At 42.2% G+C, this 15138-nt stretch overlaps 1 protein-coding gene across 2 annotated transcripts in view; it reads left to right on the top strand.

Annotated features, from left to right (window-relative positions):
* Positions 1–14933, top strand: part of NARS2 (asparaginyl-tRNA synthetase 2, mitochondrial) — a 50809-nt gene extending 35876 nt beyond the window's left edge. For both annotated transcript variants that reach the window (XM_048294915.1, XM_048294916.1), the window contains 7 exons: positions 1072–1170; positions 1606–1643; positions 3415–3481; positions 5495–5632; positions 6718–6815; positions 8403–8429; positions 14208–14933. In XM_048294915.1, coding sequence (XP_048150872.1) covers positions 1072–1170; positions 1606–1643; positions 3415–3481; positions 5495–5632; positions 6718–6815; positions 8403–8429; positions 14208–14352 — 612 coding nt within the window. In that variant the 3' untranslated portion in view covers positions 14353–14933. The remainder of the gene's footprint in view (positions 1–1071; positions 1171–1605; positions 1644–3414; positions 3482–5494; positions 5633–6717; positions 6816–8402; positions 8430–14207) is intronic.
* Positions 14934–15138: the final 205 nt, after the last annotated feature.

Raw genomic sequence — 15138 nt, 5'->3', positions numbered from 1 at the left:
AAATCTTCATGGCATCATCTGCAATTAATAAAGCAGTTATTACGCTCATCAAAAAAACCAACCAGGAATGTGCCAGAACTTTGAGATGCTTTTTGTTAGGAAAAACCTTGTCCCATCCCAGGCTGAGATGATGTGCAGCCCCAGCTGCATTGCTCTGTTCTTACAAAGGAAATGAGAATAGGAGGGTGATTTTGAAGAAGAGGTGGGATGATCATCAGTTGATACCACAGGTGTCAACTACCTGCTTTGTGCTGGTGTAAGACTACAGGGAGCCATGGGAACTCTTAGTCTGCACAACAGCAAGTGGCTTGGATGCTTTGCTCAACCAAAAGAGAAAATGGGTTGATGAAAATGCAGTAGCATCCCATATGGGGGCTTTTAATGGCATTTTAATTTCTTAATGAGTGAAGCCCGTTTTACTGGATAAGTACATCCAAATTGGATGATAATGTCATTTAGTTAATCCACATTAGTTTAGGGAAATGGAACCACATCTTTTTAGTTTCTCAAACATCCCTGCATTGATGTGTCCTCTGCTTTAGCTCTCTACTCATCTTTGCCCTTACTGCACGGAGTCTCCCTAGCTGAGATCTGTTTGATGGGTTTGCTCTACACACTACATGTTTATTCTCTTTCCTTCGGTTTTGCCTTTTCTAACAACAAAGCATAAATCTGGAATTGTTCATCACAGGACAGATTCCTCACTAAGAATTAGTCAAGACCAGAGCCACAAATGGTTGTAACATGTGTCTGTGGCTGGCCAGGATTGCTGCTTGAATATTTTAGCTGTGGTTTATTTTGCTGGAGATACCTGACTGAAGATACTGAGACCATCAGCTGACATTGAAGCCCTAAACCCATAGCAAAAATAAAGATTCCAGTCATCTTCAGCTACTAAGCAAGCCTGCTGATTAGGAGCATTAGCAAGATGGTTCCCTCCTATGCAGTCTGGCCATGCAGAAGGACAGAAGCTCCTTCTGTACCCTTTGGCTGATGTGTATTGTGTTTCATTTATAGTCTGGGACACCTAAGCAATGTTCATTTTTCATGCATTCCTTTTTTCTCTGTTAGGTTATGGAAGATCTCTTCAAGACAGTGACAAGCACTGTGCTCTCCAAATGTGCTCATGATGTTGAGCTTTTTCATAAATACATAGCTCCTGCACAGAAGGTAATGCATGTGACAGGAAAGAACTGCAATCTTGTCCTGTGTTTTTGGGGTTCTTGGCTATGGGAAGGCTTATTTTTTTTTAATTTTTTTCTTTTTTTACTGTGTTGTCCTGTGTTAAGAAAGTGTAAAAAGCTAAATATCAGCTTGAGCTTAAGTGGTTGTTCAGGCCAACAGAGAGAGGACACACAACTTTGTGTAGCTGGTAGCAAGTGTGGTAGGACTGTAGTTCTCATTTCATCTGGCAGCCTCTGAATCAGCAGTTTCAATAATTGGGTACCCTTTTAGCACCGAATGGCCAGGAATGGATTTTGACCTATATCTAGATCAGAAAGCAGTCCCACAAATTGCACTGTAGAGGGAGATCACTTTCCTGAGTTTTCCCCTGAACCCTTAAGGGTAGCTTTACATGTTTATGTTTTTCTTGTTTTGACCAAGGGCAGGCTGGAACAAATACTGAAGCACAAATTTATGATGTAAGTACTATTTCAAAATGATCTTGCAGAGGGCTTTTGGGGAAAGAGTTCCTATTTTGTATATGTTCTTTTTCTTTCACAACTCAGTGTCTTCTGGGTTAGCATAATGTCTCTAAAAGAGCATGAGTTGCAGTTCCCTTTTACTGTTTGTCAGGTATACCCTTTCACCTCTGCATGAGACTGACACCTGAATCTGCTGGCCTTTGGCTTTTGCTCCCCTGAACAAGATCCTCAAGAGTATTCTCCTTCCAGCCTGCACAATGTACCTGCACAATGGTTGCTCACAGTCTTGCTTGGTTTTGGCTTTGATGCTCTGCTTTCATTCACACTTTCACTCCAGTGGCTCTCTTTTTATGAAAGTATTTTATGCTATTTAAAAATCCCAATTGGTTTTCTATTCCCAATTGATTGTGTAACTCCTAATCCCAGTTCTGTTCGTGCTAAAGAACTTAAGGGTTTGGGTATCCCTCACTGGCCCCCAGGAGTGCCACGTCCTCCCTACTCCTGCTTGTCTCTTCAAATGGTGGAGCTCTCCATTTATCCCACAGAACATTGTAGGGGTTCTCATCCCAACCTTGGTTATCTTGTTAAGCAGCTACAGCCACCCTTGGGCAACAGGATCATGGATCCCCCCTGTGCCTCTGCCTGCATGAGCACCAGGGGACACCTCAGTGAAGTTACCATCTCCCCATTTCAGTCCTCTCTTTGGACCTAACTGATGTTCCTGAAAGGACAAAGTTGCACCCAGCTTCTCCCATGCTCCAAGGAAAAGGAGGGAGAGTCAGACCATCCCTTTCTCCCTCTCTGTCTCTCCCTTCATCAGCTGCTGGCAGGTCTGGGGCATTCCTGGCTTACACACATTGGTTACATGTGTTGAACGTGTGCCAGTGATATACCTCATTTGGTCTGTGGCCTCACATAACCCAAACATGTGGAGCAATATATTTCTTCTTGAGGTATTTCCTCCAGAAGCCTTCCGTGGTTTAGTGAAACCTTGTAACAGGGTGTAAAGAGTGCTCCTTAGGGAATTTGGTTTTTAGTTGGATTTAGGTGGTGATACAAAGATGAAATTATTGTGATCATTTATTATTCTTTCTTCTCTCTGTCCACAACATTTTGCTTGGTATGTGGAAAACTTGGCTGCCACATTATCTTCCAGTGAGTCTTGATTTCCAGTTACCAAACCTGGAGCATTGTTCACTGCACTTTTTCTGTTTGCTTTGCCATGATGCTGTTCTTTTGTGCTGGTGGAAATTGGTGGAGAATCTGCTCTCAAATCTGCCAGAGAAGTAGAGAAACAGTGGTGTACATAAATTGCATGGTTTTTACAAAGTAAAGTGGAAACATTTGAGCTACAAGCCCTTTGCACCCTGGGCTGTTATTTTTGCCTAACACACCCTGAACTATGTTGTTCTAGCTATGCTGATGAGGACATACTGTTTTCTTTTAAAAAATCCACAGATTTCTATGAAGCAATTCTCTGCAGAGCTCACTTCTGACTGAAATGCAACATTGCAATAATGCAGAAGTGTTGAGAGCTTAGCACTTCCTGCCCTGCATGTAGCCAAAGCACAGGAAAGCATAGGATTCTTGCCATATAAAATGCTTTTTGGTTTCTGTCCAAAGAAGCATTGCTGGGAAGTCTGACATTACACACAAGTTGGCATGGTAGTGGGGAAATGCCTCCTTAATTTTCCAGCGTGGCACTTAGCCAGAAAACTTTGTTATTTCTTTCATAGTTATCTTAAAGACTTTTTTCTTCCTCTGGCAGAATTTCCTACAGTGAAGCAGTGGAAATTTTGAAGCAAGCTCCTCAAACTTTCACTTTCAAGCCAGAGGTAGGTCGTTACCAGCTGGTGTGTCCTTATGTAAAGCCTGAACTTTCTTGTGGAGGGCTGGGAGCCCTTGGCACAAGAGCCCTCTGCACTCCCTTGGAGGAGAGAGGCCTGAGGGCAAGAAGACCTTCCCCAGAGATAAGCAGCCTTCCTCTGGGTCATGTCGAGAAAGTGAACCATCCCCAGCATGCCTTGTTTCTATATGATAATAGCCTGTACCCAGCTGGCCAGTTGGTTTCTACCCCACCCCCTGCCTTCCCCATATGACCTCTGTCCCCAAGCCCTGATGGAGGGAGTTCTCATCCCTGGCCTCCCCTTCACAGGGGCTGCTGGACAATAAAAGCCACCTCTGTGGAACTGCTATGCGAGGCTCCTGTCTCTCTGTCCCCGAGTTTGCCTCGGGTGATTTCACAAAGAGCTGAATCACAAGAGCTGGAATCACCTGTAGCTGAGAAATCACTACACTTGCTGAAATCACCTGCTGCCCAGGGAAGCCAACCACGGCCCCTGGAGGAGTTGTTCCTTGCAGGACACTCTTTCTGGGAAGGTCGTGGCACATGGGATTGTCCACCCTCAGCTCTCCAGAAAAGCAGCACTTTCTCTCATATCACAAAGTTGTTACTTTGCACAGATTATTTGCCTCCTGGGGTGTTTTGTTTGCTGGGCTGTAAATCAGGTGTAACTTTTTGTCCTTTGGGGTTGAAACAGGAGCAATACAAGCAGTGAGATGTGTAGCAGAAGAACATGTAACACTTGAGGGAAGGAAGTGATGAGATTGCAGTTGAAGGACCAAGGCTTTAGCAAAGGCACTTCTCTTTCCTGTATGTGAGTAGTGCTGAGAGTGTTGCAGATTCAGTAGCAATCCTCTAAGAAGAGTTGCTGTAATAGTTTTCAAAAAAAGGAAAGATAAGAGGATAGCACTGAAAGTTTGACAAGGATTAATAAACCAATACCATGTCAAAATACCATGTATTCTAAACGTAGGTAAAAGGAATTCCTTGTCTTTCCAAAGCATAGACATGGACTGGGAAAAAGAGTAACATGCTAGTCTTTCAAAGCTGTTAGATTATGGTTTTCTAAAAATCTTATTTTGGCCAGTTTCAAACACACACACACACACTCCAGTATGAGACAGCATTTGTGGTGGTGCTCATCTTATGTGTATATTGTTTAATCATTATCTCATTATGATACTTTGAGGAAAATAACCCTCTGGCTGAAGCCACCCTCATAGCCAGTTGTGTAACTGTCTCATCTCTGTGCACAAGTGGGTGTAGAACCTCAAATCTTGCATCTGTACTACCTGGATCTGAGACAGAAAACTTGGGATATTTTAGTATGAAGAGGGTCTGGGGGAGGTCTGTTAGACTCTTCCCCTTCCATTCCCCCAATATTCTTTGCACGTCCTATAAACAGACTGGGAGTCTCAAGTCAAAAGCCACAGGATTTATAACATCCCTGGAAAAAAGGAAAAGTGAGGGGCATTGCAAATGACAAGGTTTCTGATGACAAATAAGTGGTTAATAGGATGCTAGGTTTTCTTAAGTGAGAATTAATGTAGCATGTAACAGGACACAGCAGGGAAGAGAGCAATCAGCCTAGGAGAGCTGCTTTCTATACACCAAAGGTAATACTGAAAGAAGGCTGGTTTGCTGGGTCAAGTAAGCTGGCCTCGGATAGGTGCCTGTTTCCCTTTAGGTATGCAGAGTGTGGTTTGCGGGTTTTGGTTGTTCATTTGTGATTTTTCCTGATTTGAGACCAGATGCTTTGGCTTGATGCAGGGACGATCTAGCCCTGTTCTGTGAAGTTAAATCATACTATATTCCATGCTTTGCTCTGCCTGAAAACTTGTGAAGCTGTTTACTTCCCAGTGACCTGTATGAGAAGTTGCTTTGTTTGGTTTCATGTTACTCGAAGCAGCACATCTCTCTATATGTACAGGGATTTTGCTGGGTCTCTTGCCATGGTCAAGAGGCACCAAAGCAGATTCCCAGGCCCCTTTTGTTGTCTTTACAGTGGGGCTGTGACCTCCAAACGGAACATGAGAAGTACCTGGTGAAGCACTGTGGTGAGGTTCCTGTGTTTGTGGTTAACTACCCATATGACCTCAAACCTTTCTACATGCGGGACAATGAAGATGGACCTCAGCACACAGTGAGTCCATGGGTCACACCTCTACCACTTCTTTGTCTAGGCACATGCCTTGGCCTACTGATAGACATCATCTGCTGGGCCTGCCCTCAAGAAGTTCAAGATAAGATATGACCATCAGGTGATCCTGTCCATTTTTTTTCCTGTTGTTGAAAAAATACCCAAAGCGGGAACAACAGGAGGAGGAAGATTCTGGAGTTGGGATAGTGTTAACTTTTTGTTTAGTTTCCTTCAGACAAGTTTATCATAGTTTATTTCTTTTCCTGGTAAACTTTTGTACTGTTAGGTGAAATGCCTAGAACTGGATGGTTTCAAGCAGTCTGTGATTCTCGTCATCCAAATGTAGCATCCATGTAATACTCAAATAGCAGATAGGCACAAGAAGTAAGCTCTTTATCAAGTCTCATGCTTTGAAATTGTGATTTCTCAACTGAACTGAGACAACCTGAAGCATTGCTTGTGCTAAACAGAGCAACTACTCCACCATGTACCACTGTGGCTTCAGTGGCTTTAATTCTAGCAACATTTCAGCTGTGGGATAAGAAAAGTAACCCTAGAAGACAAAACAGAGAAGACAGACAGCCCAAACCTAACAGCCTAAGTGGTAACACTTGGATCCTAACACTTGGATCCAGCACATGAGTGCCATTGCTTCCATATCCATTCAAGGAATGGGGGTAGAAAGGGCTGAACACAAGCTACAGCATCAGAGTAGGGAATCAGGGCTTCAGAAAACTTGCCCGTGTGTCTTGCTGTCTTTGAGCTGCTGTTGGGTTCTTTATAACCTCACACAGGTTGTCACCAGAATAACTTGGTGAGATTCAGTTCAAACCACTTGCAGTTGATGTCCTCAATCTGGGACATCACTGCTATCATTTAGGTTTCTGTAGATTAGTGATGTTTATCCTTGCAAAATTTCCTCCCAGCCTTCTCCTGTCAACAGGAGACTTCTCAGGTATGTGCATATCCCTATGTAAGTGTCCTGGACACTGGAAGAATTACAGTAGGGTTTTATGAAAAACCATCAGTGTCAACTGTTCTGCTAATCACTGTGTGGCATGACTTGAATTAGTTTTCTTTCTTTGAAGGTTGCAGCTGTTGATCTCCTTGTACCAGGAGTAGGGGAGTTGTGTGGAGGCAGCTTGAGAGAGGAGCGACTGCCCTTCCTCAAATCACGCTTACAGAGGTATGGAAAATCTGCAGATGACAGGAGACTAGCCTGACCAAGAGAGTGTTTCAGCAGCTCTCAGTGGTTGGCAAGACAGAGGAGTGCAAGGGCAGCTAATAGTATTTAAAAGAAGCCTATTTTTGTCTTTGTGATATCAATTTATCTGAGTAGGTTCTTGTGCTTCTGTTGTAGGTGTGCAAAGGGCCTCTCTGTTTTAGCTCACCAGAGAAGAAAAGTTTTCTTTATGCTAAGAGGCCAGGGCAGGAGAATGCCTCAGCTCTGCTGTGACTGTCTGGAGCAGGGTCTGCTGTGGGAGACTTCATCCTTGAGCCTTTTCTTCACAGTTTTTGTGGCTGAAAGTGGATTGTGAAGGTGGAAGTTGTCACATATACAGAACTTAGATATCTGTCATCACGTTGTGTAACTGAGGAATTGCAGTTTTGGTCAGAAGCTTTGCCAGTTGTGATGCAGCTGGCCTCAGTGATGGGCCTGATTTCAGAGAATATGGTTCTTTGCTAATAGTTTCATGGGAAACTTCATTGAAACTGCCCAAGACCTATACTGTGTCATGTGGGCCCTTCCTTCCCTGCTGCCTTAGGTCAGCATCTTGTTACTTTTGGTAATTTTAGGCTAACTTCAATGTCAGAGTATCAAAGCTGCTGTTTAATTAACAATTATTGATGTTATACATGGGGTAATTCTCCATAGACAGTTATTCTCTGGATCCTATCTGATTGTTCAAAAATTTTGTAGAATCAGAGAATGGTTTGGGTTGGAAGGTACCTTAAAGACCATCTACTTCCAACCCCACTGCCATGGGCAGGGACACCTTCCATGAGATCAGGTTGTGCAAAGTCCCATCCAGCACCTGAACACTTCTGTTTGGGCCAGTCATACACTTGTGCAATGTAGTTCTGGAGGAAGGTTAATCCCAGAGTAACACCACTTGCACATTGGGAATTAATTTGTTGTTTAAATCAGCCGCATGCTCACACAGATAGGTCTAGTCAGTGGAGAAGAGCAAAATCTATTTCAGCATAATGAATCCAAAAGGCACAGGACAGTTAAATCACCAGAACATTAATTCTCTGTTGTTAGTATAGGATAATGATATTCCCTGTGCTTCCTGCTACTCTCCCTGTAGGTTTTCTGAGGTAGGGATGCTTCAATTGATGTAAAGTACAGTGTTGCCTGCTGCACTTTTTCAATCAAAACTTTTTGCCAGTATCTGAGTCCACAGTCCTCAGGAAGAAGAGAATGGTCCATGTGGAGTTTCAAGCCAGACTTTCTTGTTTGTCAGGAAAGTCACAGAAAGCATTTCAAGATACAAATGGGGTGTGTCTTCAGTAAGTCACACCTCCTTTCACGTTTTTGTCAATTTTGAGTCCTCAGGATCTGATTTTGTTGAGCCCCAATACTTTAGACCTTTGAATTCTATTTCCTGCAGAACCAGCATAACCTTAGAGAGAAGAACAGGATTCTTGTCTCCTTATGCATTAATTCACCAGACTTTCCCTTTTCTTGTAGCATCCTCTTCCAGGCAAGTGCTGCTTGTGCAGAATAACTGTTCCTTTACTTACAGGGGGTTTTCTTTTTGTTTCACAGATTAGGACTCACAGATGCCTATCAATGGTAAGATGCAAGCTCTATTTCTTCTTTTGAGATTATTTAAGCAGCTGGGGTTTTCTGTTTTTTTAAAATTTTGGTCCTGTTCTTGAGGGAACATTTTTTGGCCTGTTGCCCTGCCATCACTGCCAGTCTAAATGAAAGAGCCAGTTCATTTAAACAAAGTTTAATCTAATGCTTCTTAGTTTATGCTTGCAGTTTGTCCAGTCATGGCACAGGTCATTCCTCTAAGGATTGCATGAGGTGGATTAATTTACAACCCATAATGATTTTTGATATTAAATCATTAGGCTGTGTTTGAAGTTGGGTAGATTCTGACCACCATGCACGAGATAAACAGGTTACAGAACCACAAGCAATTTGTGACCTTTAAGAGGTCTATGAAAAACTCCCTTAGCAATTGACAGGGCAATTGAGTCGAAAAATCTTCCCTAGCAAAGCAGTTAAAGCAATTAAAACTGTCCTTCTAAGGAGACAGATCAACCTTTGAATTAAAAGTTTAACCTATTAAAACGACAGAAGGTTCTTAGTGTTCCTCTTGACAATTGTTCCTTGGCATATACTTCGTCATAGCTACTGAGAGAGTGCTGGTGCAGAGAATTTTAAATTTAGAAGAGTATATTCAAATATTCTGCAGTATTTGGATTGATCATTAGGAAGGCCACCTTGAAAGAAAGCAAGGTATAGGTTCTTCACTCTCCCCTTTCCACCGTGTGAAATGACTGAGGAACAGCCCAGTGTATGGCAGATCTTCATATCATCCACGTGCAAACATGGTGAATTTAATTTCTTCCTTTGTTGTTGTATTTGTGGGCCAGAATACACCATATCCCTTTATCTGAGGGAAGGGTTATCCTGAACAAGGGTGATAAATTGTGGGGTTAGATACTGAGATACAGCCCAAGCAAGTTTGGTGTTCAATGGCAGAGCCTTCCAGCACTACTAAGATCGCACAGCCCTGCCTCATGCTTCCCTCAGAAAAAGATTAGGACATTGCATGTCACCCATTTGCATTCTCATGGGATGTGTAGTGATCACATTCTGGAAACTCTTCCTGCTGTAATCTTGTTTTGGAGACTCTTTCCTCCTTTACTCCCTCTGCTCCATCACAGACAATGTAACTTCCTGGAGAAGATGAAAGCTGTTGTTAACTCTCTGCCATAGCAGGGTCTGGTGTCCTAGGAAGGTGCAGGACAGTAGTAATTCTGGATGCTTCTGAATTGCAGTCCAAAATCTGCCAGGTGGGTGGTTTGCCAGCATCCATCTTTTCAGTGGAGGTGGCAGGAGAGACTAAAATTAATCTCCTCCAATTTAGTGATTGAATTGAGTCTCCAAAGCTGGCTCAAAAACTCCTGGAAGAACAGTTGAGTCATTCCTTTTTAAATATAATATTTGCTGACTTTTGAATGTGATCTCTTTGAAGTTCTTTAACCATTGCTATATCTCTGATTCTACCTGTCTTCTTTGCCCCAGTAAGCAAGAGGATATTGTGGGGTCTGACTGTTTCTAGGACAGTTTCAGGATTGTCTTATTTGTAGGAGAATTGTAGGGCAGAGGCAACTGATGATCTGAAATACTGCTCTGCTTCTTGCCATTCCTACGTTTTAGCAAGCTTTTCAGAAAATAGATAGAGTGACATGGTCAAACTCTGTGAGTTTTCTTCAGTTTACTACATCTTTGCTGTTGTGCAGGTTTCTTTCCATATAGAATATGACTTGGAGTAGTATTTGGCATGACTTTGTAGCTATTTTATCTTATTTTCACACTTTTTGCTTTGAATTGTAGATAGAAAATAGCTCAGAGCTATAGATGATGATCTTGGCTAAACTGAGAGGTCTGTGGAAATGAGGTGGGAAAGTCGAGTGATGTGAGTACTCTGGGAGTTCACTTGATTTCTCTGTGACCAGGGAGTATTAAGTATATTGCCTTGTGAACAGGGGACTTGATCCTGCTTGCAGCCTCCACGTGCCATCTTAAAAGTAACAAAGCAGGTACTTTGTAATCACCAATGTGTTCCCACAGCCATCAGCATGAGCAGGGTTTCAGACAGTCTTCCTATGTGTTAGGCACCGCTTTCCTTACTCTGATTATCACCTTGTGCTTCAGTGGAGACAGTTGTCTCATACAGAACCCTTTGCAGCTGGTACCTTTTTGATCTTCTGGTGTAACCCTGGTGAAAGTACACAGTAGAAGAGCAGGTGTTGTCTGCTCTCTTCAAGTGGATGTTACTGTGTTGTTTTGACCCTGCTCCTGCTCTCAATGAAGAAGGTTGAGCTGTGTTGGGCTCTTTAACTTCTGATTTTCTTTGAAGCTTGAATGTCAGAGTGTTGTTCTGTTGGGTCCCTGTGTGGCAGGGTAAAAAGGAGGAGTCGGGCTTAGGGAAAAGTAGCACTGGTGAGCCACTTGCAGCCCATGGCCAGTGACTACATTCACATCATCCTTTATCCTTCTTCAGAGCCCAGTGAAAACAGGTAGCCCATCACTGTCCTTGGCAGCCACCTGGTCCTATTACTCCTCTTTTGAGAAGAAACTGGAGCACAGTGCTGGGCCAGACAGAGGCAGGCAGAAAGTCAGGGATTCTTTCCTTACACACACAACACACACACACACCCCTCCCCAGCAGAATATTCAGTTTCATGGACTGTGGTATCTTTGTTCTTTCAGCCTTACTTTTTTCAAACTGGCCACAGAAGCTTCAGTATAGTAAGGGGATTGTATAAAAGGTTGAGATTTTATTTGTTTTGAAAAGAGACTGGAAAGAACACATTCTGTTTATGAATGGTCACTAGGAGAGCACTGCTCTTCATAGTGTCCTGCTGTGCAACACAGCTCATGATGTTGATAAAAGAATATAACTCTTTAAAAGGATCAATGGAAATGCTCTTCTACCATGGCACATAATGAGCTCCTGGAATTCATTGCTGGGGGATGTTGTTACAGCACACATTTTGGTAAGATTCAAATCTCTGAAGACCTACCAGTCCTGAGGTCCAGAACAGGAACACCAGGGCTAGCTGGGGTCACAGAAACTTATTTCCCCTATGGAATAATTCTGTACAGTCCACCAGTTGCCAGTGGAGTGCTCAGCTCTCTTCTTAAGTATGAGCTACTAGCAAAAACAGCTAGACTAGTTCACAACTCTTTTTGAGGTGAGAAACATCCAATATCTGTAGACTATTGAATGGAGGAAAACCTCAGGGAGCATTTTCCAGCCTAAAGAGATTTTTCTCTTCATCTGCAGGCAGTTACTTTTTCTTTCATCTGTGAAGAATGGAAAATTTCTCAATTCTTCTGCTTCTTCTATGCACAGTCATCAGAAAGGATTCACAGTCTTGATCCTCAGCACATTTTAATTCAATGGACTTTTTCCATTAACTTTGATGGGTTTTGTTTCACTCCTTTTGCCAAAATGGCTTCTCAAAGTGCTTTGAGATCTACAGATCAAAGTCCTGGATAAGCAAGGGTAGAATTTATTATTATTATTGTACTCCTGGAAGAAGCTGAGTTATTTCATCTTCTTACAATGACTTTATAAACTCTGTTGCCAGCAAAAAGGGAGAGAAGATGCTGGGCTTAGTCTCAACTGCCTTTGCACAGGCTGATGCACTTACAGACATCATCACAAAAGTTTATGCTGTTACTTGTATTCCTAGTTACAGCTAAAGTAGTTACCAGCTGGCTTGCCACTTCTGCTCAGCACTCCTGAGCTGGGTCAGATTGATCTGCCATGGCCAGCACCCATATCCCTCACATTTATGAGGTCTTTCCTGTTTCCTGAGTCACCACCCTCAGCATCAGGTCTGCCCATCACCTTCCTTGCAAACCCTTGTACAGCTACGCAGCGGAGCTCCCACGGGAGCAGTTCCAGGGTATTTGCAGAGACACAAATTCTTCTTAAATTTACAAGTCTGTGTAAAGTGGATAGAGATGAAGACCACCACCATACTGCTGCACAGCCTATGTGTGCAACATATCCTAAGCATAATCCTCATCACAAGGTGTGGGGTGCATACACCGACCCTTAGTGAGCCAAGCTAGCATCCAGCAGCACAGAGAGAAAAGCACACGGGTCCCAGTCATCAGAAAACATGTCCCACTCTTGGGCCTCCTGTTCAACCTGCAAACTGTACTTTGTGTGTCAATGCTACTAGGAAGAAGTAAGCTCTGCTTCTCTTTTTGCTATTTGGGCAGTGGAGAGGTGGGGAAAAACACTGGAGAAGAAAAAACCTGAATATTGGATTGAGTGTAATAAATGGTTTCCCAAATTTTAACTGCTGTTAATGAGCTGTAAGGAAAAACAGTATTTCATGGTATGAAAGGCATACTATCAAACTGAGTGACAGGGCAACCTTGCAGCTGTAGAATTTGTGGGAGACTACTTTTATTTTGCAAGTAAGGGTGATGATGGGCTTTACTTTGTCTTCACTCTGTTAAAATACAGAAAGTTCTGATGTCCAAGCAAGTACACTCAAATATACATAACGTATATTTTACATATTTATACATGTATAAGCATATATACATATGTAAGTATATATACACACAAATATAATATTTCCTTGCAGTTTATTAACAGTATATAAAATCTGGGAAGCCATTTATTGCAATCAATCCAATCTTAATTTCTTTCACAGTGTTTCCCTCCCCTCTACTCCACTGCATAAGTAGTAAAACATATGCATCCATATTTTAGTGCACTTGATTTTTTTTTTAACTGGGATGATGAAATATTCATACACCGAGATTGGAAGCAAGTAATACATCTGGAGTCACTCAATCCCCTCCTACTAGTGCATTCATATAAAGCAGAATAACTTTGTGCCCTCAGCAATCCCAGAAGTGGCCCCACAAATCAATAGACCCACTGAGATGTTCTTCACTTCTATTAAAATAAAACCATTGGTGACAATTTATAGCTGCAAATACAGTATCACATCAGCCACAGTCCAGCTGGGAAATGGGTAACTATAGAAGAACCATCATAATCTTGTTGACACCCACATTCTCGGAGTATCTGCTTCCAAACGTTCTCTGAATTTTCTGTGCACAACCGCTGCTGTTCTGCAAAACAAAATGTCTTGTTCCAGATCTCATTTTTAGAGAAGATTTGTTCAAGGGGTTTTTTCTGGCTTACTATGGAAATAAATGAATCAGTCTGTAAGAGTGATTGGGGAAATAATAGCAAAAAGCCATCATAATTACCTTAAAAGGAAAAAAAAAAAAAAAGGAATGTTGAGCAGACAGAAGCAAGACCCATTTAAGCTTCTGAAGAAATTACTGGAAATGAAATGACTTAGGCTACTGAAAAGCAAACAGAAAATGAAAGAACTTGCAGGGCAGATTTCAACACCAGCATGGCAAGGGCTAGACAAGCCCAAGCAGAGAGCTTCATCTCCAGTAGTGGAAATGCTTTGTGATTCTGTAGGAACCTGGGTTTATGCCTCTGCTAGGGATATTTTAGGTACTAAAACTACAAAGGTGTTTTCAATACGAGGAGAGCTATGGTGCTCAAGCTGTACTTCATACCCAAATAAGTTCTTGCTCCTAAACAAAATATGCTGTAAGGTATTGGCAAAGCACAGCTATGCTGGTTTAAATGGGTTCAAACCTGGGGTTTCTGCTAACACAATTCTGCTTCTTCACACCACTGACCAACACAGAAATCACAGTGATTAGGGTCAAAGGGAAGTAATTAAGATGGAAAGCAAAACCTTAGATAAAAAGCTGACTTTAATGGCATGAGCATAACTGTGCTGCAAGTGTAACTGTCTGTTTGAATTACAGGTATCTAGACCTGCGGAAATTCGGATCAGTTCCTCATGGAGGCTTTGGAATGGGGTTTGAACGCTACCTGCAGTACATCTTGGGAGTTGACAATATCAAAGATGTTATTCCTTTCCCCAGGTTTTCTCACTCCTGTCTCCTGTAGCTCAGCAGCTGACTCACATGGAGAAAACTGCTGGCATAACTATGTGTATATAACATACCAGGATATGACTGAGTGTGTTTTAGTAGGAAATCAAGATAATTTTTATATCAATGAAACTCTTGGTCAATTTAATGTGGGATATTGAAAATAACATATGTTCTGGTGAGATTATAGAAGGACACTGGCAGTTAATTTGATAGCAGCTTGTGTCTTCAGTGCACTTCGGGACTATTAATAAATCCCACTAAACTAAAGGGTTACGATTCTCATGAGACTAGTACAAGCCATGGAAGTACTGATCAAGCATCGTTGCAAGGCAGCAGGGGGTTTTATGTGAAATACTAATAAGGAAGTGTGGCCTAAAATATTGTCATGGCTGTGATGCACTTGCTGTCATGAAATGGCTGCTGCAAAGCATGATTCTCCCCACTCCAAGTTAAAAGCAAATATTGTTTACCTTGAAAAAATCAGCCAAACCTAGCAAGGAACAATGTCATATTGGAACTGCCGGAGGGAGTTTGGTGAATTGATGTTTGATTTTGTGAATCATCAATAAAGATGTACACTGGGTTGTTTTATAACTCTGTATGGTTTCTTCTTCTGTTATAAAACTGTAGGTCTCAGCATCAGAGAGTTTCCTTCAGTGTCTTTGGTAGAGGTTTCGTTTTCTGTCTAACCAAATTAGTTGCACAACTTCTGCAGAAAGTATCTGTCTCCAAGAAAGCACACATTCATAGCAGACAGAAATGTTCAGTTAGATGAGAGTTCATTCATCTCTCCAGAGCC

Source organism: Corvus hawaiiensis, chromosome 2, assembly GCF_020740725.1.
Source record: "Corvus hawaiiensis isolate bCorHaw1 chromosome 2, bCorHaw1.pri.cur, whole genome shotgun sequence".
Classification (NCBI taxonomy): domain Eukaryota; kingdom Metazoa; phylum Chordata; class Aves; order Passeriformes; family Corvidae; genus Corvus; species Corvus hawaiiensis.
This window is presented reverse-complemented; position numbering and strand designations above follow the sequence as displayed.